Source organism: Oryctolagus cuniculus, chromosome 7, assembly GCF_051225735.1.
Source record: "Oryctolagus cuniculus isolate XC-2025 breed Fujian yellow rabbit chromosome 7, ASM5122573v1, whole genome shotgun sequence".
NCBI lineage: Eukaryota > Metazoa > Chordata > Mammalia > Lagomorpha > Leporidae > Oryctolagus > Oryctolagus cuniculus.
In genome coordinates this window covers 105,057,740-105,081,680 of record NC_142873.1, presented here as the reverse complement: position 1 = coordinate 105,081,680, position 23,941 = coordinate 105,057,740, and the positions used below count along the sequence as shown (strand labels likewise).

General features: G+C 45.8%; 1 protein-coding gene across 1 annotated transcript in view; it reads right to left on the bottom strand.

Moving 5' to 3' along the window:
- The window catches only part of WLS (Wnt ligand secretion mediator), a 116,707-nt gene that overhangs the window by 12,532 nt on the left and 80,234 nt on the right, over positions 1-23,941 (bottom strand). Inside the window, exons 4-10 of the mRNA XM_002715930.6 lie at positions 19,456-19,617; positions 18,230-18,366; positions 14,111-14,279; positions 12,503-12,600; positions 12,124-12,187; positions 8,934-9,077; positions 7,695-7,778 (exon numbers count right to left, since the gene is read on the bottom strand). Coding sequence (XP_002715976.1) covers positions 7,695-7,778; positions 8,934-9,077; positions 12,124-12,187; positions 12,503-12,600; positions 14,111-14,279; positions 18,230-18,366; positions 19,456-19,617 — 858 coding nt within the window. The remainder of the gene's footprint in view (positions 1-7,694; positions 7,779-8,933; positions 9,078-12,123; positions 12,188-12,502; positions 12,601-14,110; positions 14,280-18,229; positions 18,367-19,455; positions 19,618-23,941) is intronic.

The following is a 23,941-nucleotide window of genomic DNA, read 5'->3' as shown; positions in this document are numbered from 1 at the left end:
GTGGAAAATAGGATCTTGCAGGGTTATGGGGGAGAACTAAGTACAAATATTTCTAGAAAGTGCCTGGCACACAGCGCACTCAATAATCGGTCCCTCCAGGCAAGTCCCTCATGAAGGTAAGGACGGACCTCTGCCTCACTCGCTCTGCTGCTGCTTTGGTCTGTGTCGGGGACTGCGTCTTTGTGGGCAGGGCCAAGAACTGCGTGTGGGTTACCCCAGGAACTGCCAGCAGACCTGCTGAGCTGAATGACTAAAAACTGGTACCAGCTCTGGGATCAATGGAGTGATTGTGACCACCTCTGCTTGCCACAGGACATTTCAAAGGGGAATAAAGGAAAGGGTTGGATAAATGTTCCTGTGACAACGTAATGAGGCTGGGTTACATAACCCATCTCTAGGAGCCACTTCTGAACTGTAAGGCGGCAGGCTGGAACTAAAGGTTAATGGTGAGAACCAGCAGGTAGATGGTACCTCCTGTTATGACACCATGGGCCTGTCCTCACCCGGAACCGCTGTATAACCCAGGATCCACTGAGGCCTGGGGCCTAATGAAGGTGTCAGTTACAGGCGTTTCCTTTTCAAACACCTGGAGTGTCAGTGAACCAGACTCACCAATTTTAGACTTAGCAATTTTCACTTGGCCCTGGTGATACATAATTGTTCATTTTTGTGACTCATGAACAAACCACCACCATGAACTCTTATTTATTTTAGAAAATAATTCACTTTATAGGAAGTGCCCAGGAGTGAGTGTTTTTCTTGTTTTTCACTCTGTTTTACTTTGTTTGTTTGTTTTGGCAAAGAAGGATTTCAACATCATTACTGATTTTAGGACAACGCATCAGTATCCCAGCGACTTAGGGCGTCTTAGAAACATCTCCAAATGTCACTCTTCTTACTTTTAAGTATGGACTATCCTAACTTTATAAAAGTTGTAGTACTTAGAACACCTGATAGTGAACTTCAGTGCATTTCAAACAGAATGAGAAAGGAATCTTTAAGATAGGCCCTAGCAATAAATGTACCTGCTCTCACAACACACAGAACCCTTCTATATGTGATTAGGAGGAAAGCGAGGCTGGGGGGGCTATGGATGAGATAGCATAAGGCATTTCTCCCCCCTCTGACTTAACTTCCTGGGATGTAAGTGGGAATACTCAGTACTGACAATTTTGGCAAAATTGATTCTTGCTAGGATTGGTATGACCAACCCATCTAAGGAAACACCAACCTGGTATACAATGGTGCTCAACAGATGTTTGCCAAACAAATAGGGTAAGATCGTGAAGATGTGCAGGGATGCAGTAGAAATACACAGAGAGAGGGGCCGGGGCTGTGGTGCAGTGGGTTAACACCCTGGCCTGAAGTGCTGGCCTCCCATATGGGCACCGGTTTGAGACCTGGCTGCTCCACTTCTAATCCAGCTTTCTGCTATGGTCTGGAATAGCAGTAGAAGATGGCCCAAGTCCTTGGGCCCTTGCACCCACGTGGGAGACCTGGAGGAAGTTCTTGGCTCCTGGCTTTGGATCAGCACAGCTCCAGCCGTTGCGGACAACTGGGGAGTGAACTATTGGATGGAAGACCTCTCTCTGTCTCTGCTTCTCCTCTCTCTGTGTAACTCTGACTTTCAAATAAATAAATAATTTTTTAAAAGAAATACACAGAGGGAGAAAGCAGGGGTACAAACAACCACTCTTAATCACCTGACTAAAAAAAGTAAAGAAAAAGTATTTAGTAGGAGGCTGGTGCTGTGGCATTGTGGGTAAAGCTGCCCCTTGCAGTGCTGCCATCCCATGTGGGCACTGGTTCGAGTCCCAACTGCTCCACTTCCAATCAAGCTCCCTGTTAATGCATCTGGGAAAGCAGGGGAAGATGGCTCAAGGGCTTAGGCCCCTGCACCCATGTGGGAGACCCAGATGAAGCTCCTGGCTCCTGGATTTGAAGCAGCCGTTGCGGCCATTTGGGAGTGAACCGGCAGATGGAAGATCTCTTTCATCTCTGTCTCTGTCTCTCTCTCTCTCTGTCCCCTTTTCTCTGTGTGTAACTCTGTCCTTCAAGAAAACACTTTTTTTTTTCTAAAAAGAATATACTGCAGTCTATAGTGAACAATAATAACTGTACCAAGAAGTGAGAGGAGATGCTAATGGTGACAACTGTTATTTCATTTAAACATTGTTCTCTATCGCATCCCTTTTCTATCACTTAAAATAAATATCTAAAGTAGATATTGGCAAAGCTAAAACTCTTTGGTTATTAATACCATGGATCACCAGCTAGCATTCAATTAATGCTAATGATGTGCCAGGCACTGTACTAGGCATTTACATGGAAGATATGATTTAGTCTTATGAACAGCTCTGTGAGGTGGATGAGTAGGTAATACATCCATGCAACACGTGAGTAAACGGAAGCACAGAGAGATGTAGAATCTTGCCCCAGATTGCTCAGCCAGAAGGTCATAACTCAAGAAGAAGGTCGTCTTAATGTTGTGTGACACAGGGTAGGTAGGATATTGTCTTAACCAGGATGGGTCTCTGAAGGTAGCATAAGGCAACTAATGTGTGACATTACATTTACTTTGGAAATTCACCTCATTGTCCATTATACACATTATTTATGTAGCATGAACACACAGGTTTGTGCATTTAAAGCTAGACAGTAATATATATGCAGTACAGATCCTAGACATAGTAACATAGCGTAAATAATAAACCAGATATAAATACAAAATATAATCTTGCAGCAGATGCACTGGAAGATGGTCATACGAGAGGGGTACACAGTAGCTGAGCCTGGCTGAGAAAATAGCAGATCCATGCTCCCATCTCCTGTTTGCTCTGGGCCACCGGCAGGCTGTTTAGAATGCAGTTGCAGAATTACCTACGTACTGAATTTATAATCTGCAAATGTATTATTTCCTGCTGTGGGCAGAGTTGAGCTGCATAAAGGAGCTGTGTAGATCACTTAACTCCACTGTTTGGAGAACTGGTTGTATTCTCCCCACTCCTCTCTCAATTATTCATGCCTGAAACACCCTGAGCTCGGAGTGCATTCCCCCGGCTACAAACCACAGTGAGCAGCCTCTACAGAGCAGGCCTGAGCCGCGCCAACTCTTCCCGACACCAATGTGCAGGGGACGGTCTCTCCCTCCTAACTGTCAGAGAGAAAACCAGGTAGCTTTAACCAGCTATTGTTTCCCCAGCCAATCATCTCCTCTTCTGCTGGCCGTCTTGGTTCCAAAAGTCCTTGTTTTTCTTGATTTCACATTTCAACAATTTACTTTTGTGTGAAACCACCCAATTTCACCCCTGGGGCCAACTGAAGGTCAAACCCCTTCACACCCAGTAGTCCTGACAACCAGCATTCCACTTCACAACAAGATTTCCAAGCCCCAGACACGGCTTACTTACTGGAAACCCTCCTTGGTCAATCACACACACACACACACACACACACACACACACAGCCTGGACGGGGCTTTGGGAGTTTGCAGCATGTGGCTTGACCTGAGTGGTCAGGCACCTGGGGGTCTCCTTTGCAACCCCCAGTGACCTTCCCCCCTGCACTGCCCTTCTGTTTCCCACTGTGGCCACCTCCCCACGGAACACCTCTTTCTTTACCAGAAGGAAGGGGTTGAAATCCCACAGTGTGATGTGCCATCTTTCGGTTGCTATGACTGAGGCCATTAAAATGGCAGGCATTAAAAGACCGCATCTCGGTCCCCAGCTACAAAGCCTCAAGGTCACCACATTCCACAGCTTCCCGTGGGCCTTTCATTCCTGGCCTCGGCGCTTCAATATCCTGGCACGATCCCCTCACATTCTATTTCATGGAGCTTAAATGCAAGCTCTCCCAGCGAGCTCGAGAGTATAATGGGGGTTTAAATACATTCCTTTTACCTAAGGCTGGGATCCATTTCAAAAAGTTACCCAATAGGTTTCCTTTCAGGTGAGCTCATTGCTCTGACATTCCAAAATGACATTAAAAAATAAATCCTCTGATGACTGTATTAATACAGTACCTGGGACGCAGAGAGTTAGGCTGGAAAACGTCTTAGATGTCTATAAATAAACCTTAAAAAAAAAAAAAACCCAGCAGGAGGAATGTGAGCAGCTAATGGAATTCAAAAGGCCTCATTGCTACCCCCTTAGAGTTGAAATCCACTCCAGGCTGACTGTCACAGCAGATCTAAAAAGCAGCCACAGGCCGGAGCCATGTTAGGAAATACTAGGACAATGCAATATTAATCTTTTTCTGCAAAGAAAAGCCACAAACAATGCTCCTTGGATGACAGCTGTCCTTGCTTTAACAACTGCACTAATTAAACATGTACAAGGTTAAGTTCTGGTGAGATGCAGCCCCCTTAAGGTTCAGTGGCTCTTGACTTCAGGTGGAAGGCCCTCTGTGCAAAGACTGCAGGGGAGAGGCAGGTGTGGGAAAATGTGTTCAGCTTTCTCCAGGGGCAGCAGCACGTGGCGGGAGCAGAAGCAGCCTTCCTGGGGACTTATCTTGGGAGTAGCCTTTGATCCCTGAATGCGTGTTCCTTCAGCGTCGGCTTCTCATGGAAGCACCCATGAGCCCTCAGCTGTGCAGACCTGGCCTTGCAGTAACTGGCACATCACTGGACACATTACTAAGGGACTGCAGGAACCAGAAAGTATTTTGGACACAAGAAGGAATTCGCCATGGCCTTAGGCACCCCTGTGCGAATATGGGAGCCTGAACTTGAGCTGGCTGAATAAAAGACTCATTCAGAATTTTGAAGAGTTTTGCTGCCTGTAGAGCGGAGGGCGAAGTTTCTAAGGTTTCATAAACAAACAGTCTGACACAAACCCAGCCCTGTTGCCGGGCACGGCAGATGCGGCGATCAGAACTGATGAAGACGTGGAAGTTTGCTGGTCTGTTTTCCTCCACATTCACTCTGCCTTCAGCGGTCAGCCACCCTAACAGCTCTTAGCAGACAAAACAAACAGGACTCTAGTAACTCTGAACTCAGGGGTCCCTGGGACTCAATGCGAGGAACCCATGACCTAGAGTAGGAAAAGCTGTATCCATATTTTTAGCAGTCTCTAACACAGTGTTTCCTTCAGCTATGAATGTAGAAAACAAACCCCTACAGTATTACTATGAGCGCTAGCGTGCTTTCCTCATCAGTAAAAATCATGTTTTCCTATTACAGCCGTAAGAGGGGTGTGTGTGTAGGCATCTCTCCAAAATAAACATGTATGGTTGTAAATACAAACATGCTTCCTTTTGAAACTCAAAGTACTTTATTTTACTTATTCAGAAACATTCTCAGGGAAGGCATTTGGCCTAGCAGTTAAAATACGGCTTGAGTCACATCAGAGTGCCCGAGTTTGAGTTCCACTCCTCATTCCAGCTTCCTGCCAGTGTATGCTCAGGAGGCAGCAGCGATCGGTCAAGTCCACATGGGAGACGGGGACTGAATTCCTGCTTCCCAGCTTTGGCCTGGCCCAGTCCTGGTCACTGCAAACATCTGAGGAGTGAACCATGGGCGGGGTCTCTCTCTTTGTATGCCTCACTCTCTTGTTTTAAAACACATTTTATTTATTTATTTATTTATTTATTTTGAAAGGCAGAGTTACAGGGAAAGAAGGGGGGCGGAGGGGAGAGAGTAGAGAGATGGAGATTTTTCATCATCTAGTTCACTCCTCAAATGGCAGCAACAGTCTGGGCTGGGCCAGGCCGAAGCTAGGAGTCTGGAACTCTGTCTGGGTCTCCCAAGTGGGTGGCATGGGTGCAAGCACTTGGCATCTTCCACTGATTTCCCAGGTGCATTAGCAGGGAGTTGAATAGGAAGTAGAGCAGCCAAGACTCAAACTAGCACTCATATTAGATGCTGGCATGGTTGGTGCTACTTAACCCTCTGTACCACGATGCTGGCCCCTCTGTCTGCCTCTTAAATTAAACAAAATCGTGACACATCATCCAATTTAAAGAAATAAAAATGCTCTAAGAAGAGACCCATCACCTTTATCAGATTGCCAAAGGTGCCCATACACAAAAAAGCTTGAGAGCATCTGTAGGAAAGGGAAACTTGCTAGAAGAATGGAGTCAGTTGTGTCCTCAGGCTGTTACCTACAGCGCTAAAATTGTCTATTTTGGGGCTGACATTGTGGTGCGGTGAGCTAAAGCTGCCAGCTGGAGTCCAGGCTGCTTGGTTTCTGACCCAGGTCCCTATGTGCCCGGGAAAGCAGTGGAAGATGGCCCAAGTGCTTGGGCCCCTGCCACTCATGTGGGAGACCTGGTGGAGCTCCTGGCTCCTGGCTTTGGCTCAGCCCAGTTCTGGCTGTGCAGCCATTTGGGGAGTGAATCAGGGGATGGAAGATCTCTTTCTGTCTCTTCTCTCTCTGCAATTCTATCCTTCAATAAAAATAGGTACATTTTAAAAAATAATAAAATAAAATCTCCCATTTCGATCAAATATAAAGATGAGAAAATCCTGGAAGAGAGTCAGGTCTGGGCCCTGGTACCTGACTTGATGTGTGTACTTGGGCATGACATGCAGCTTTCTTGCTATTCCAAAGGGCACAGTTCCACATACTTACAATGTGCCAGGAACTCTGCCAATCGCTTTGCAAGTGCTACTTCCTATGACCCTACAGCAACTTCCTGCTGGGTGGTACTATTGATAAACCCATCTAACAGATGAGAAAATTAAACCTTGCAACTATCATGTAATCCACCCACAGTCTCATCCAGCTGGAGGCTAATATAAAAGAGAAATACCTCTAAAGGCATTACATTTCCTATTTTAGCACACTGGGGAAAAAATTCCTACCCCACTTAGTTCAGTGGATTTCTGTGGAGCTCAAATGAATAACAGATACATTTCACATTTAAACAGTACTTTCCACTTTCCAAAGCAAATTACCAACATTTAAAATTATTATCATTATCTGTATTGAAATCCAAGTCTAGCAACATTATGAGTTTTGAAAATACCCAGAGGAAAGACAAGGTTCTATCAAGGCAATATTTAATGATGTTTCATGGTTAAATGGCCAAATAATTATCACAAAGAATGGCTGACAGAGATGGACTCAATACAATTAATACTTGTTAGTGCTATGCTACAGAGCTTGGAAGTTTATTCTTAAGCAAATGAAATGTGTGTTTTTTAATTTGGCTGCAGGATTTTAATCTATTTAGCAGCTTTGACCTCCTATAAGGTTGTCCCAGGTTGGAGGGGTCTGAACAAAATCGCTTTACCAGCTGTCCAGAATAAGATCCTCTCCACTTCTTTCCTCTGGAGCTCTTTAGAACTGTTTGTTAAAGATTTATTTATTCCTTTGAAAGGCAGAGTTGGAGAGAGAGAGAGAGAAAGACATAGAAAGAGGGAGAGGGAGACAGAGAGATAGATTCCATCCCCAATGCCCATAACATCCTTGGTTGGGCCAGGTCAAAACCAGGAGTGTGGAACTCCATCCAGGTTATTCCACGTGGGTGGCAGGGGTCCAAGTACTTAGGCCATCCTCAGCAGCTTTCCCAGAGGCAATGCAGGGAGCTGCATCAGTAGTGGAACAGCTGGGACTTGAACCAGCGCTCCTATGGGATGGGGGAGTTGCAGCTGGTGGCTTAACCCATTGTGTCACAACACTGGTGCCTTTTTAGAATTTTCTTTGTGCAGCATAGAGGGCCATGCTCACCTGGACATCTCAGGGTCCACTCACCTGACTAACGATGAAGAAGATGACAGTCATGGCAGCACAGGCCAGGGTGATGAGCATGAGGAACTTGAACCTGAAAATGAGCCCCTATTCAGAAAGGGAGAAAGAATAGTTGAATATTGCTATCGGTTATCACCAATCTTGTACACAAATCTATGGAAATGCTAATTTGAAGGAAACCTATAAAACCAAATCACTAAGAATAACAGTCAATTAATTTCACAGAATAACATTTCGCCTGCAGAGGTGAATGTGGCTGAAAAACTTCTCAGGGCCACACATTTCCTATGTTTGTATTGTTCATGAAACAGAGATAGCAGAGCCCGGGAAATTATATTCACAACACGTCTTGGAGCTGCTAATTTCCCTGCTAAGCTGGTTCTGCTTCTCTGTAAGGGTTCAAAGTTACCAAATCCAAGTTTTCTGCGGTTGTAATAAAATTCTGCTCCAGTGAACAAAAAGAAATGTGCATATTAATCAACATGAAGTGGATCTGGTTGCATTTTCTCATGTGTCAGTCCCTCTCTGGAGACAGGCAAGTCTCTGAAAGTGCGTGCGGTTTCCTGAGAGCAGGGCTGAAGGGAACCTGTGTTTCAGGGAGGGATGCCTATTGTCGAGGGGCTCTTGTGTGCGGATCCGGTGCACAGAAAACTCCTGCCATTCGGCAGCTCCTGCTTCTCTTTTCACAGAGGAATTAGGTCCGTGTCTCCAAGGACAGCCACTTAGGCATGAACCCAAGGGATCCTTGAAAAATCAAGAATGCATTGCCTGCATTCAAAATTCGAGGACGTTAAGTGTTTCTCGTGAATGGGGGACATAACCAATACAGAGAGATTACTGAACTCCATCGGAGCACCTGCTGGAGATTTAGTTGAGTCTGGGAATCAGATCATGTGGGCTGAAGCTGTCTTAATGGTGTTTCTGAGCCAAGGAACCCTAAGACTCGCCATAAACCAACTCTGAATTCAGCCACAGTCCAATCGCCCATCTAGTAGGCACCTGCATTCCATCCTAAAGCTGAAGAACCTGTTGAACAAGTTCACCCCTTAGGACAGAAATGTATTTACAACACAGGAGACTCTAAGGTCACTTAGATGATTCTCAAATTTTGCCCAGGAATCCTGCGACAGACTCTCAGCGTGTATCTGAAAGTAACATCTTTCCATCCCCAGGGTGCGTATTTACCTATCAAGCTAGAAGCTTGGAGCACCAGTGCCTGAAGGAGCCAAGAGATTCGCTCACCTCATAGTGTAGCCGCCGGACTTTGCTCATGGCTGGCAGACTGGACTGCTTCCCACTGATGTTCCGAAACACCTGAAACACCATGAAGCAGAGAAACAGGAAGTAGAGGCAGAGGCAGATCCCAGCCACGATGATGAAGGCCATCTGACAGCCCAGTGAAGGAAAGGACAGGCTAGCCAGCACTTGAGCACCTTTGCCCAGTTCTGCTTGGGGATACATTTATTTTACCTCCAAATATTTAGGGAATCTTCAAGGAGCTAAAATAGTGAAACCTGGCATTTTAATACCAGAGATGCAAGGTTCTCTGATGCAACAGCACCACAGAGGAGAGTGTTCAAATTTCCTTTCTAAGCCAAGTAAGAGAAACCTTGCCTCGTCTGTTAGAGATGCAGAGATGAGGACTCCCCTAGACCGACGGAAGCTGCTCTGTAACCAGGGCCCCAGGAGATTCGCATGCACCATCAATTTTTGAAAAGCATTAACAAAGTGGATATTGGTTGTAACCAATGGGTTAGGTGAAAACCCACATTAAAATAACTGGAAGAGTTTTTTTTTTTAAGATTTATTTATTTATTTATGTGAAAGGCAGAGTTACAGAGAGGCATTGGCAGAGAGAGAGAGAGAGAGAGAGAGGTCTTCCTTCTGCTGGTTCACTCCCCCAAATGATACAACAGCTGGAGTTGGGCTGATCTGAAGCTCAGGGTCTCCCATGCAGGCACAGGGGCTCAATGACTTGGGCCATCCTCCGCTGCTTTCCCAGCTTACAGCAGAGAGCTGGATCGGAAGTGGAACAGACGGGTCCTGAACCAGCACCCATATGGGATGCCAGCACTACAGATGGCGGCTTCACCTACCACACCACAATACCCAGCCCCTGGGAGAGTTCTAATACAAGAGTATTTCAAAAAATTGATGGAAATGGAATCCAGATAAGTTTATTTTAGTACAGAAATTTTTTAAATCGATGCATAGTGTTTATTTTTTTTTTCCAATGGAGTTCAGTTTCTCCACGGCTGGAAAACCCAGTATAAGCAGGTTTGGAAAACACTGGGCTGGCCCATGTGTTTTTATTAGAATGAGACTAAAATGGCCTGGAATTGTGTGTGGCAAAGGGATTCAGGGGGTCAGGTGCAGCAGCAGTTGGCAGGGACCCTGGGCATGGCAATGAAGATCTTGCAGTGAAACTAGGAATAAAGTGCTGTTTGCACTCTTCAGCTACCACAAGAAATCATGTGAAACTGAATGAGAGGAGAAGGAGGTGTGGTGAAGGTGGGGGTTGAGGGAGTCGAGAACCATGGGGAGACTGAACTCACCAAGGCTTTGGGGTGGCATAAGCTGGCTGGGCAGGCACTTGACTCCAGTCCCTTTCCGCTACAACAACCCTCCCTCAAATTGTCTATTTTTTTTCTTTTTTTACATTTTAACACATGTACTTCTTAACATGTGTAATTCACTGAATAAGATATTTAATATAGTTTCTCTTTTTCCATAACCAAGAGTACCCTGGAATAAGAAATACAGCCATATGCTGCAGAACTCAACATTTCTTTGCTTCCCTCCATCCTATCTATAAAACAAAAGTGTGATGTAGGCCGGCACCGCGGCTCACTAGGCTAATCCTCTGCCTTGCGGCGCCGGCACACCGGGTTCTAGTCCCGGTTGGGGCGCCGGATTCTGTCCCGGTTGCCCCTCTTCCAGGCCAGCTCTCTGCTGTGGCCCGGGAGTGCAGTGGAGGATGGCCCGGGTGCTTGGGCCCTGCACCCCATGGGAGACCAGGAAAAGCACCTGGCTCCTGGCTCCTGCCATCGGATCAGCGCAGTGCGCCGGCCGCAGCGCGCTGGCCGCGGCGGCCATTGGAGGGTGAACCAAGGCAAAGGAAGACCTTTCTCTCTGTCTCTCTCTCTCACTGTCCACTCTGCCTGTCAAAAAAAAAAAAAAAAAAAAAAAAGTGTGATGTAGCTGGTAAAGCTACCACCTGAAGTGCTGGCAGTCCACGTGGGCACTGGTTCAAGTCCCAGCTGTTCCACTTCTGATCCAGCTGTGTGCTGTGGCCTGGAAAAGCAGTAGACGATGTCCCAAGTGCTTGGGCCCCTGCACCCATGTTAGAGACCCAGAAGAAGTTCCTTGCTTTGGATCAGCTCAACTCTGACCACTGTGGCCATTGGGGGAGTAAACCAGCAGCTGGAAGTCCTCTTTCTCTCTGTGTCTCTCCTCTCTCTCTCTCTCTGTCTCTCCTCTCTCTCTCTGCCTTTCTGTAACTCTGCCTTTCAAATAAATAAATAAACCTTAAAAAAATTAAAGAAGGGGTGGAACTTGCTTTAACATTCTGCACGTTGCCCTTGGTGAGCTGTAGAGAGCAGGTAGTGGAGGAAGAGTGGAGCTCAACTCCTTCATCTTGAAGGCAATGATGACATTGCTAATTTTGTTTGCTCAAAAAGTTCCTGTGATGCTAAGAAACCAATAGAAGCTCAACAGGCAAAGCACATTCGCCAGCCCAGGGCAGCATATGAACCATCACGGAAGAGGGCAGCCCAAGCCTTTTTTTCCCTGCTCAAAAGGAAAGTCTTTTTCCTCCCAGAGCGCTTAACATATTATTCAGGAAGATAAAATATTTAAATCCAGCATCCTTAAAGGGATAAGCTAAGACTGTCACTTCTGCTTCATGAAGATGACTCAAACAGAGTTGATGCGAACCAACCAGAGGCCTCAGCAACGCCTCTGGAACTAATCCCCTTAGCCTTATCTCCCCTCGGTCTCAGAAACCAATAGCAGCGGTGTGGTGCACCAGCATGCCACGGTGAGTCTCACGCACAGACCACTTGAGAAACCTGCTCTCCCCACAGGGCCCAGAGATGAACCTCTGTGGCTCCAGGGAAAAGCGAGTCAAGCTTTAGGCTGCAGTGAATGGTGTGCAATAGACAATTTAGACAGGCCGCGGGAAGTCCAGCAGCTCTGATGCCTCTGCCGCGGGACGGCTGCAACTTCCTTGCTTTGCCTGCTCTCACCCGGGCTTGAAGGCAAGTAGTAATTCTTTTCATTATTTGCCTTAATTGCACCGTTATCATGGGTCTGAGGATCAAAGCTCTGGCTGAGCACATTTGGAGAGCATCAGCTAAGCCTTAGAAAATGATCTTGGGGACCAGGCAGCTTTGGGAAGCAATAAAACCCTGAACCCATCAAGGAAGGATACGGCCAGCTCTGTTCCAACATCTGTAGTCCAGATACTGTAGAAGGGATTCGTGAGTTGTACCCCTCTACAAAGAAAGGCAAGACAAGATTAATACAAAGGCAAAAGGTAACTTTCCATTTTAACAGATTCTTAGCTTTGCAACTGGAGGACCTGGGGCTGCGGTTAGGTTAAGAACCATCACAGAGAAGTGGAGCCTGTCAAACTTGTAGAACTCTTTAGTTAAACCTGTCCTTATGTGGGGAAGTGACCACGCTCAGTGCCTTCATCCCGAAGGTTCCTTCTTGATCAGCATTCCCATATTGGAATATTCCTCCCAAAGAGACGGGCAATGACATGCCATGGGTATTTCAACTCAAGAGTCCCCTGGGCACCTGCTCACCTCTCACACATGTCAAAGATGAAGAGGCAGAAGGAGCCGACAGCAATCGGTCCAACTTGTTTCCAGTACCCTGCAATGTGGTTCCGTTCATGCTGGTCCTGAGGAAAACCAAATGCAGACAGGAGATAAAGATGGGAGGAGAGCAGAGTGGTTCCGGGGTGAAGTAGCCACTCAGGCACTGCTCGCTGACCACTCCCTGTGCAGCCGGCACCATGCTAGATGCCAGGAATACAGAACAAAGACACACATCTCTTGCTCAGGAGCTCGCTTCTGTTGGTGGAATCCAGCCCATACACAGATCATTAGGAGGTCCACCCCTAAGACTGACAGGAGGAAGAATGGGATGCTCTGGGGACGGAAAGAAAGGCCTTGCACTCTGGGTGGGACAGTTTTGTGGTCCATAACATAACTCAGAATTAAACTCCTGTGGGACTTATAACTTGTGTCCTTAAAGACGGGGTGAGCCTAAGGATAAAATAAAGGTGTTAAAGTATTTAAGTGCACCAAGCACAAGAAGTCCCTTGCAGTTAGAAAACTGGACACAGTGTCTCACTATCAGCATTCAAACCAAAATGATTCTTGCTGACGGATACACAAACACACTAACAGAAAGAAAATTGAGGAAGAACGCAGAGGGAGAAAATGGGGAAAGGCAAAAGCCATGGCTGAGCCTCCATGGTGGGACTGGCCCAGGTGTGATGTGACAGTCCAGACAGCTCACTCTGGACTGTCTGCCCTGGCCAGCAGTCCCGCTATTGCTCCCAAGTCCCCTCCCACCCAGAACCTGCTGTGCAGGCTCATTCTCTGCATCTCTGCCCGAGGACCCCTCGTGGTAAAGGATGTCCCACACCGAAGTCCAGCAGCAGGCAAAACCTTCTCTCTCCCCACACACTGCTCCCTGGAAAGGCAGCAGGGGTTCAGAGGTTTGATGTTTATGACCAAAGCATAACAGTACTGAAAGCAGTCTACTGCCCTGGGAAGCCCCTGTGTGTGACTTGAGGACCAAGTCCCAGCTGGCACACCACCTCAGCCACAACGTGATGATGGTGCCATACTTATTTTTATCCATGGGGCCCTCAATCCCTCTTGAAATAGGTTTTGGTGTCTGTGCAAACTGAGGACATCATGCAGGTTGGTATTTCACAGTCATAGGGGTTACTAGGCCACTTGGACAACTGACCACTGGGACGAGCCAGAACCAGGTTCTCCGGTGGTTAACCTGCTCCTGGGGACAGAACAAGCAGAGCGGAAGCTGACGGACAAGAAATAGTAATAGTAATGATTACTACTATTACTAGAATCTCTGTGTTCATCTTCTCTGATGTAAGTTGCATTATCTCATTTAATTCTCACAAAACCCATCAGCCTATAACATTAGGCCTTCACATCTCATTTTTTAGCTGAGGAAGCTGATCCAGAGCGATGATGACACTTGTCTAAGGCCACTCAGCTAGTTAGCAGGTGGCGAAGCGGGATTTGAGTTGGAGGATCTGACGCTGGGGTTCCCACCTGCAACCATGAGCTCACTCTGCCTTGCTGGCAGCTGACTTGAGGCCGAGGGAGGTGGCTGCGGTGTGGACGTCTGTCCCCTCCCCAGGAAGCACTTACCATCATGTGCTCACCACAGAAGATGATCCAGAAAGACAGAAGCATGGCATAGAATATGCCCTGCCGGATATCACCAAACAGCAGCATCCAGGTCCAGTCAAAGCCAATGGAAAACCATTCCACTGGGATATTGATAAAGGTCATGGAAATCCCAAGGGCAAAGATGACCCTGAGGGTGAGAAAATATGAAGAAAGCCACTTCATTTATCTGGCAGGCAGACTTTCAAAAATCAGAAGCCAGTGTTAAGAATTGAGATGTTCCTTATTGGAACTAAAACCAGGTGATCAGTTCCTTAGCTTTTTTTTTTTTTAGAATTTTTAAAAGATTTATTTATTTATTTGAAAGAATTAGAGAGAAAGAGAGAGACGTGTGTTCCATCTGCTGTTTCACTCCCCAAATGGCCAAAATGGTCAAGGCTAGGCCAGGAGGAAGCCAGGAGCCAGGAGCTTCTCCCACATGGGTGCGTGGAGCCAAGCACTTGGGACATCCTCTGCTGCTTTCCCAGGCGATTAGCAGGGAGCTGGATTGGAAGTGGAGCAGCCAGGACTTGACCCAGCACCCATATAGGATTTTGGCTCTGCAGGCGGAGGCTTAACCTTCTATGTCACAGCGCTGGCCCCAGTTTCTCAGCTTTCATAACGTGTTTTCACACAGAGATGAAAAATGTCCTATTTAGTTGTCAGCACTCCAGAATGCAGGGATGTTACATTAGCCTCCCTGTACCTTTGAAGTCACCTTACTGCCCCCAACTTTTTCTGATACCACCTTCAGATTAAGAGCTTCCTATGCTGTTTTTGTACCCTTTAACCTCTTAAATAGACCCCATTGGGTGTAATTGTCTTTTCTTCCCTGTTCACATTATCAATGACATGATCATTAAGAGCACTCATTATTATCGTGATATCCTCAGCAATGATAAATTGTATAAACATATTTATTTTCACAATAAATACCTCCAAACACTATGAAATATAAATTTTTCAGTCTGAGTGTTGTGCTTTTCTTTTGCTTCCCCCATCACACTATTAATTGCTGAAACATTTTTCTGTCACTGATTTACTGATACCCATGAGATACCTATGTTGATTAAACACACACGATGTATCATGGACTCTGTTTGTTAGGGCTATAAATGCCTAAATGAATATGACTGCTTTTTCCTGGAGACCCATTTAGTGGGAAAGCAGGAGAAACAGGCAACTAAAGCATGATTAGCAACATTACAGAAGTACAGAAGCACAGAACACGGCTACTGGGACTTTTAACTTTTTTTTTTTTTTTTTTTTTTTTTGACAGGCAGAGTGGACAGTGAGAGAGAGAGACAGAGAGAAAGGTCTTCCTTTTCCATTGGTTCACCCCCCAATGGTCGCTGCGGCCGGTGCACCGCGCAGATCCGAAGCCAGGAACCAGGTGTTTCTCCTGGTCTCCCATGGGGTGCAGGGCCCAAGCACTTGGGCCATCCTCCACTGCCCTCCCGGGCCACAGCAGAGAGCTGGTCTGGAAGAGGGGCAACTGGGACAGAATCTGGTGCCAGTGCCGCAGGCAGAGGATTAGCCTGTTGAGCTGCGGCGCCGGCCGAAGCACAGAGCCCGGCTACTGGGACTTTTAACTTTGACAGTGATGGAAACTGAGCTGAGTTGGGTCAAAGTTAGGGAGTGGAAAGGGTGTTCCAAGCAGAAGGTAGAGCCCAAAGGGAGGCCCAGAGGCTGGAAAGAACCTGAAGCATTTGGGGATTTGCAAGTAGCACCTGCCAGGAACTGACAGGACGTGTGACCAGGGAAATTAAGAGAGCTGAGCTCATGCAAAAACTTGCATACCTCATTCGAGAATTCGAAGTTTATTTTGAGGAGATTAGAAATCCAATAAAAAATTTCAACCGCAGAGTGACAGGCCTGATTCATTCAGCGAATATTTATTGAATTACTATGTGCTGTTACTAATCTAGATGCTAAGGAGATAGTAGTGAGCAAAGCACGCGAGGGCTCTGCTCCTGTGATGTCTGCATTCACGTGGGATAAGAGGGGGCATTCGGGGGTGAATACAATACATGCACAAGGAGCACTATGGAAAAAAGGAGAGGCTAGGTAAAGAATGGGGAGTGCATGCTCGCTCTTTCTATCTCTCTCTCCTCTCTCTCTCTGCATGTGTAACTGCCTTTAAAATAAATAAATAAATCTTTTTTTTTTTTTTTTTAAGGGGGCCAGCTTTGTGGTACAGTGGGTTAAGTCACTGCTTATGAAGCCAGTATCTCATATGAGTGCTGGTTGGAATCTCAGCTGCTTCACTTCCTAACCGGTTCCCTGTTAATGCCTCTGGGAAGGCAGTGGAAGATGGCCTAAGTGATTAGATCCCTGCCACCCATGTGGGAGACCTTCAAGTTCCAAGTGCCTGCTTTGGTCTGGCCCAGCAGTGGCCACTGTGTGCAAATGAGGAGTGAACTAGTGGATAGAAGATCTCTCTCTGTCTCTCCCTTTCTCTGCCACTTTCTCAAATAAATAAATAAATCTTTTTTTTGGACAGGCAGAGTGGACAGTGAGAGAGAGAGAGAGAGAGAGAAAGGTCTTCCTTTTGCCGTTGGTTAATAAATCTTTAAAGAAAGAATTGTGATAGGAATGTGTCTCTATACAAGTTGGGAAGGAAAAAGTCTCATAAGAGATGTTAGTGCAGGGCCTGAAGGAAATGAGGAGCTGAGGAATGTGAAAGAGTGTTTCAATGAAATAGAAGAGCAAGTGCAAAGGCCCAGGGGTGACAGCATGCCAGCCATGTCTGAGCATCAACAGGGCCAGCTGAGAATAGGAGACACAATCAGAGGTGGCAAGGGGCAGATCACAAGGGGTTACAGGCCAGGACAAAGGAGATGAAAAGAGTAGAGAGTTTTGAGTAGAGGAGAGACACGATCTGATTCACACCTGAAAGGGAATGCTCTGGCCAGTGTGTGAATACACTATAGGGAGAAAAATGGTGGAAGCGAGGACAGGGTTGAGAGGCTGTTTCCAACAGTTCAGGTGAGAAGAGATGGCGGTTAGTAGATTAAGCTGGTAGAGTAGAAGTGTAGGCTGGATTAGTGGCATGAAAAAAAAGAGAGAAATACAGGATGACTACTAGCTTTCTAGCCGGAACAACTGAAAGAATGGAGTTGCCATTTCCTGAAGCGGATCAAGTCTGGAATGGGAGGAAAAGAAGTGTTGTCCTGTGTACATATCACGTTTTGCTGCCAGGGAAGATGTTAAGCGTAGTGGAGTCTAGGAGCCGGGGCGGGGGGCTGAGGCTGAGGGTATAAATTTGAAGTCATCAGAGGGGAGATGATTTTGAATCCATGGGGATGGAGGAGATCACCTGCGGAATGGGTACAGCTAATAAAGAGAAGAGGTCCAAGGACTGAGCCTTGGCTCCCAAGTTTAAGAGGTTGGAAATATAGGAGGAAATGGTTACGGAGACTAAGGGATGGTCGGCAAAGGAGAATAACCAAGGAAGAGTGGAGCAGGCTCTCTGACAACACAGGGTGATCAATTATGTCAAAGCTGGTGATGAGTCAAGAGGAGGGAGGAATGAAAAATGAGAAATGGGCCTTGGCTTCGGAATGTGAAGGTCACTGGTGATTCCATCAAGGGCAATTTTAGTGGAGTGTCAGCGGTGAACCCAGACTGCAATGGCTTAAAGAGAGCTCAGGCAAAGACGTGTGGACAAGGGTTTTGGGGTATCTTACCATAAAGAGGGACAGAAAAGATGGTGCTGTGGTCTCAGTGGAAAGTGGGAACATTGTGTGTAGACATGGGAGATGGTGGCGCATGTTTTTGTATTAATGGAAATAATTTATCAGAGAGGGAGAAGTCAGTGGTGGGAGAGGGAAAGGGCATATAGCTATAGACCCACTGACATCCTGTGGGTAAGAAGGGTTGGGCTTAGTGAGGAGTAGGGCTCATGGACCAGAGAGAAGCATTCATTCAGTTCTGACCATGGGATTACAGAGCTAAGAAGAGAAATGTGACAGGGAAACCCCCGGGGATTTCACAATGCTTTGCACGTGAAGTCTGAAGGAGAGAAAGGAGCCCACACAGGAGCATGCTGGATCTCGGGAGGCCAGCACTCCTTAGGAGTGCTGCAAAGTCAGCTCTTACTTTTCCAGAAGCACTGGGGGCCGGGACATCATGGTGATCCTCCTCCAGTACCACACCATAATGATGAAGATGCTGGGTGTGAGGAACGTCTTCATGGCAAACCACACCTTGGTGAAGCCTCCATTTTGGTGGATTCCCTAGACAAAGAGCAATCATAACATTGAAGCTGAACAGACCTTACTATCACTTTCTCCCATCAAGTGCGTCTGGGGGACAGGTGAATACAGATCTTGTCAGCTGAACATTCGAGATCAAGAGCTTCCTCAGTCACAGCATGGAGGGCTCTCCTCACCCCTTGGCCCCTCCTCAGGCGTTACAGAAACAGGTATCAAAAGGCAGAAAAACAGGCCCGTGCTCTGCTAAGGGGGTGGCTGGGAGCATGATCCATGTTTTCAGGGAAATGCTGCAGGTCCCCCAGATGCCCAGTATGCTAACAGTAAATGTGTCCCGGGACATCTGGACAACGGGAGCCCGAGCTATAAGGCAGGTGTATCCGGTCACCGTATGCCATTCAATGAAGAAAGCAAGACACAAAAGTCAGATCAGTATGCTCCCATTTCTGTAAAAGAAGGACTCTGTGTGTGTGTGTGTGTGTGCGCACGCGCGCCTGTATTTCATGTATCCGTGTACTACTGAAAAAGCCTACGAGATCTATCAAAACCTCAACTGTGGTTATTTCTCTAAATAGTAAGATAGCGCAAGTAGTCGTTATGCTCTTCTGGGTCCTTACCTGTACTTTCTAATTTTCTATAAAAAATACATTTTCTTGTATGACTTTTTTTAGATTAAAAAAAATAGCCTCCTTATTCCATGTTCTTCTTTTTCTCCAGTTAAATAAAATAGAAAGAATCTAAAAACATCACTAGTCCCTTTACATCTGTGTTTGCAAGGTAAGACAGGTTAAAAAAGGTTTTTTTCCCCTACATTTATCTCCGTGTTCTTCATTATTCAAGCACTATCATATTATCATGATCTTATAATCACTGTAATGATCTTAAGTGATCATAACTGCACTAATAATTGCATTGTTTTCCATTTCTGTAATCTCTGACACAAATTAATTCTCTTTGATCTCAGCTGTCAGGGGATGTTATTATTTCCACCTCTCAGGTCAGAAAGTGGAGGCAAGTGAGGCATGCAGTGAGATGGAGTTCCCTTCCAAGAACCAGTGCACTTGGCCAGCGTTCCAGTGTCACCGCCTGCTCGGACCAGCTAGGTTTACTTACCACTAGCCGAATATCCTTTATCTCCCCAATGCCAACGTTGATTTTCTTCTTCTCATTCACAGGCAGCCGGATGTTTAGAAGGTAATACTTGTGAGCCACCGACCCGATCTCCATGAAAGGCAGGACATCACATTCATAATAGCGGCCCTCATGCTCTGGGGTCTGCAAGAAGAGCAGGAGGTGTGAGGAAGAGCCCCTATTTCTGGTAGACGGTGCCTGAGTTCTCTTACCTTGGCCTCCTGTCACCAATTTTTAAAGATGAGTGCTTAAAAATACACATTAGAGGTGCAGATAAACAGGGCACACTGGAGATACACAGTCCAGCCAGCCACCCTCCCTCCCCAAAAGCCACATTTGAGGTAGAACCAGAAATTTCAAGAAAAAACCAGAGGGAGAGCTCTTCTATTTCTTTTCTTTTCTTTCTTTTTTTTTTTTTAAGGGGGAAAAACACATTTAATTTCCCAACAACCCTCTGAAGAATTAGAGATGTGGTAACTGCATCTAAGGTATGCTAAGTAACTCTTCCAAGGTCAAGCCAGAAGCATGAATCAGGGTGAAGATTTAAACTTTGGGAGTCTGGCCCAGATCTGCATGTTGCAGCATCCTCAAAAAGTTAGCAATACATCCTAGCAAACTATGTAGCTCTAAAAATACAGAAACAGACCAATAAATCAGTCAATTAACTGATGTGCAGATGCATGGGTATATGCGCACACATATATAAGGGTACTTCCAAAAGTTACTTCAAAATGATTTAAGGGGTAAGTTTATTTTCATGCAAAAATTGATATCTTTGCACATTAGAGGTCTTCAAAAAGATCATGGAAATAATGTACTATAAATAAACTAGACGTGGAATTTCAAAATTTTTACAGCAAAATAAACTTTTTAATTGCATATTTCCAAATGCCTTTTGAAATACCTTCAAGAATTTTATATATTAAATGACACGTTTTCACTAAGATATTGTCTATTGTGTTTCAGTTGTTATCTTCTAAAGAGCTCTCCTATTTCTTGACACCTTTCTCAACTCTTTCATCCTCAGTAGAGCCTTGTAGCAGGCTCATCTGGTCTACCAGAGCTGTGGGAGCTTTTTATTTGCAGTGAATCACCAGAGACCTCTAAGGCTCTGCAGAAGAGTCAACTTCTTAAATGTCCAAGCAGAAGCTCTGACTGGCATTCATTATAGTCTTTGATGATGGCTAATTATTTTCTTGCACTTGGCCTGAAGTAAAAGCTACAAGAAGCTGAATATATTATATATATATATATATATATATATATATATATATCAGGAAAAGAAGCAACCCAAAGAGGGAGTTCCTTATTAGACAGTGGGGACATAAATGGGGGTTGCAGAGGCCCAGTGCTGTTCGTGCTACGAGGATGCCATGCATGGGATCATACATGTACTGTATCCTAAGGAGTGAGCTTTACCTCCTAGGGCCACTGTAGGAAGAATGATTAACAATCCCATTATTTGTCTTTTCCTGTAACGTCCATGTGGGAATGTGTGTGGGAATGCAAGGTACCCCCTCAATCAGTAGTAATCAAGTCTGTTAACTATTACCAGGTACTCTTGGATTTTTGAAAAAGCTATTTTTTGATTTTCAGTGTGATTGATAACCACACATAAATCTGTCTTGGTTAAACCCAGTTCATGAGCTACTCACCCTGTAAGAACAGTATGAAGCCTGTCATCCAATTCAGGTTTGCAGATCAGCCAACTCAGGTAATTGGTTGTTTACAAGATTGAATCCTGTTTGACTAAACAAATCAACTTCCTTGATTCTTCCAACCAGGCTATGATTATTTCAGTCAACAACAGTCAGAGCTTAGAGTGCAATGCATCTTCGGGAAGATGGAAAGCACACATGCAGAGGGAGAGGGAGAGCAAACAAACACCTTGCCTCTGTGCTTCCCTCTCTGCCCTTCTCTGCACTTGACAGACATCTCTAATCAGTCAAGAAGAGCTCCTGTCAGACATAACCAGTTGCTTTGATTTGGCAGGTAGGATTAACAAAAATAATTCTTATGCAGAAAGAACTTTGTTTCTCAAACCTCTGCTGTGGGTTGGATTCTTCTTGGATGGGTGTCTTTCTCTCACCTTCACTCCCTTCTATACTTACTCATCTGAGCTAGACTCGGGGCTCTGCAGGAACTACTGACAATACGTTATAGGCTCCCACTTAGCCTCCCAGTTAACTGAGTGGATGAGGCTCACTACCCTCTGGGGTAACAGCCAGAGGATGGTTTTCTGATGTTTTTCTCCGTGTCTTACTTTATTTATAGAAACTGGGAATTTGAGGGGGAAAGGAATAAAGCCTACTTGGTCTAATACCATTTGCTTTATCTCATCCAAGGAACTAAAAGCAGTAGCAGCAAATGAAAATACTATGACAGTAGATGTAGACCTGGGCTTTCTTTCTCTTTCTTGACTTATTTATCTGTTTTAAAGACAGAGTTACAGGGAGAGACAGAGAGGTCTTCCATCCACTGGTTCACTCCTCAAATGGCTGCAAAGTCCAAGGCTGGGCCAGGCTGATGCCAGAAGCCAGGAGCTTCATTTAGGTTTCCCATGTGGGTGCAGGGACCCAAACACCTGGGCCACCTTCCACTGCTTTCCCAGGCACATTAGCAGGGAGCCAGATGGCAGTGGAGCAGCTGGGACACCAAACAGCACTCATATAGGATGCTGGCAACACAGGTGGCTTAACCACTGTGCCACGATGCCAGCCTGGACATAGAAAAGTCCAGTCACACAATACTGCTGCTTCCAGTTCCGATGGAAGAGGACGCTCAGTGCACAAGAAGAAAGGAACAGCTTTGCTCAGATGTGTCCCAAGGCAGGCTCTGTACCATGAAGAACAGACTTCTCAACTCCTGGCTGGGGCTCAGATTCTAGTCCTGACCTTGACCCTTGCTGGGTACCTGGGGTCACCCGACTCACTTGCCCTCACTTTCCTCCTAAGTAAGGTGAGAAGGTTACAAAATATATCTCCAGGGCCACTTCTAATTCCCTGCCATGAGTCGCTGAGTGTCTAACATTTCCCTCTACCATTCAGGAGACAAATTTTCCTAAGTTCAACAAATTGAGAGAGACATACTGGCTTCCAGGATCTTGTGCTGGTCTATCCGCCTTAGAGATAAATTCAGTGTATTTTGTGAGGGAGTTTTTTTTTTTAGGCATTGAAGTTCTGCCTCTGCCAGTATTTAGGGCATTTAAAAAGAAAGATTCCTCTTTTTCTCTCTTTCCTTCCCCCACTCCCTTCAGTTCTACCCCAACTGCAGCAGGAGACTGGCTAATTAGGACAAATTACAGCAGGTGGCAACTTGATTTTTTTTTTTTTAACTTCACAATCCACCAGGGACTAAAAAGCTTTAAAGCAATTTCTCATTTAATCTTCGAACTCAAGACTAAATTTCACTGCAATCAAAAAGCATAGATTTGATGATTCATTTCCCTCACACCTGTCAGGCTTATTAAGAAGCAGTTACAGGCCAACACCCCTCCCTCCTCATTCTGCTGTCTGGTGCTCTCGAAGGCTGTCAGTAAGGTGAGAAATGACTTTTCCCTTTCTCTGAGGATGAAATTCCATATCCCACAGCCCTCAAGCATACATGCTCAGCCAGTCTCTCCAGTGAAAGAAGCAGTCAACCCGCAGTGACAGCTAGGAAGGAAGGTCTTAATGAATCCCCACCACTGCATACAAAAAAATCCGAAAATGTTACCATTTCTCTCTCCTGCTACTTCTACTTTCTCTCCACCATTCATTTTTACCTACAGATTACCCCGAAGGGCCTACCAAAAACAATTCCAGATGGCTCTCTTCTTCGGGTGGGGTGAGAAGAACCCCCAGAGAACATAGAACAGTGGCTCTCAAGCATTTTGAACAGAATGAATTGAAAGTCTGACCGCTTGGCCTCACCCCAGGATTTTGATACAGTAGGTGCTAAGGTTTGAATGTCTCTTCTGCAAGTCATGCTGGAAATTAATGCTACCATGATGGTATAAAGAGGCCGGATCTTTAAGAGGGGGTTCTGTCATGAGGGCTTTGTCCTGATGCATGGATTAATGTCATTATCACAGAAGTGCGTTGGTTATCTCAAGTGGGTCTATTGGAAGTCAGCCCCACTTGCCCTCTCTCTTTCTCATGCATACTCACTCACCCTTCCATCATATTATGACACAGCACAAAGGCCCTTGCCAGATGCCAGCACATGTTCTTGGACTTCTTCACCTCTCGAACTGTGAGCCAAAGAAAATTCTATTGTGTATCATTTATCCAGTCTTCTATGCCTTTACAGCAGCAGAAAATGGACTACGGTAGTAGGTTTTTGTTGCAGGCTGGGAATTTACATCTCCAACAAGTTCCCAAGTGCTGCTGGCAGCATGCGTGCTGAGCTCATACTTCTGTGGTCTAGGGGAGGTGAGGGAGGGAGAGTAAGAAGTGCCAGGCAATGCAATGGGCGCTTATGTGAAGGG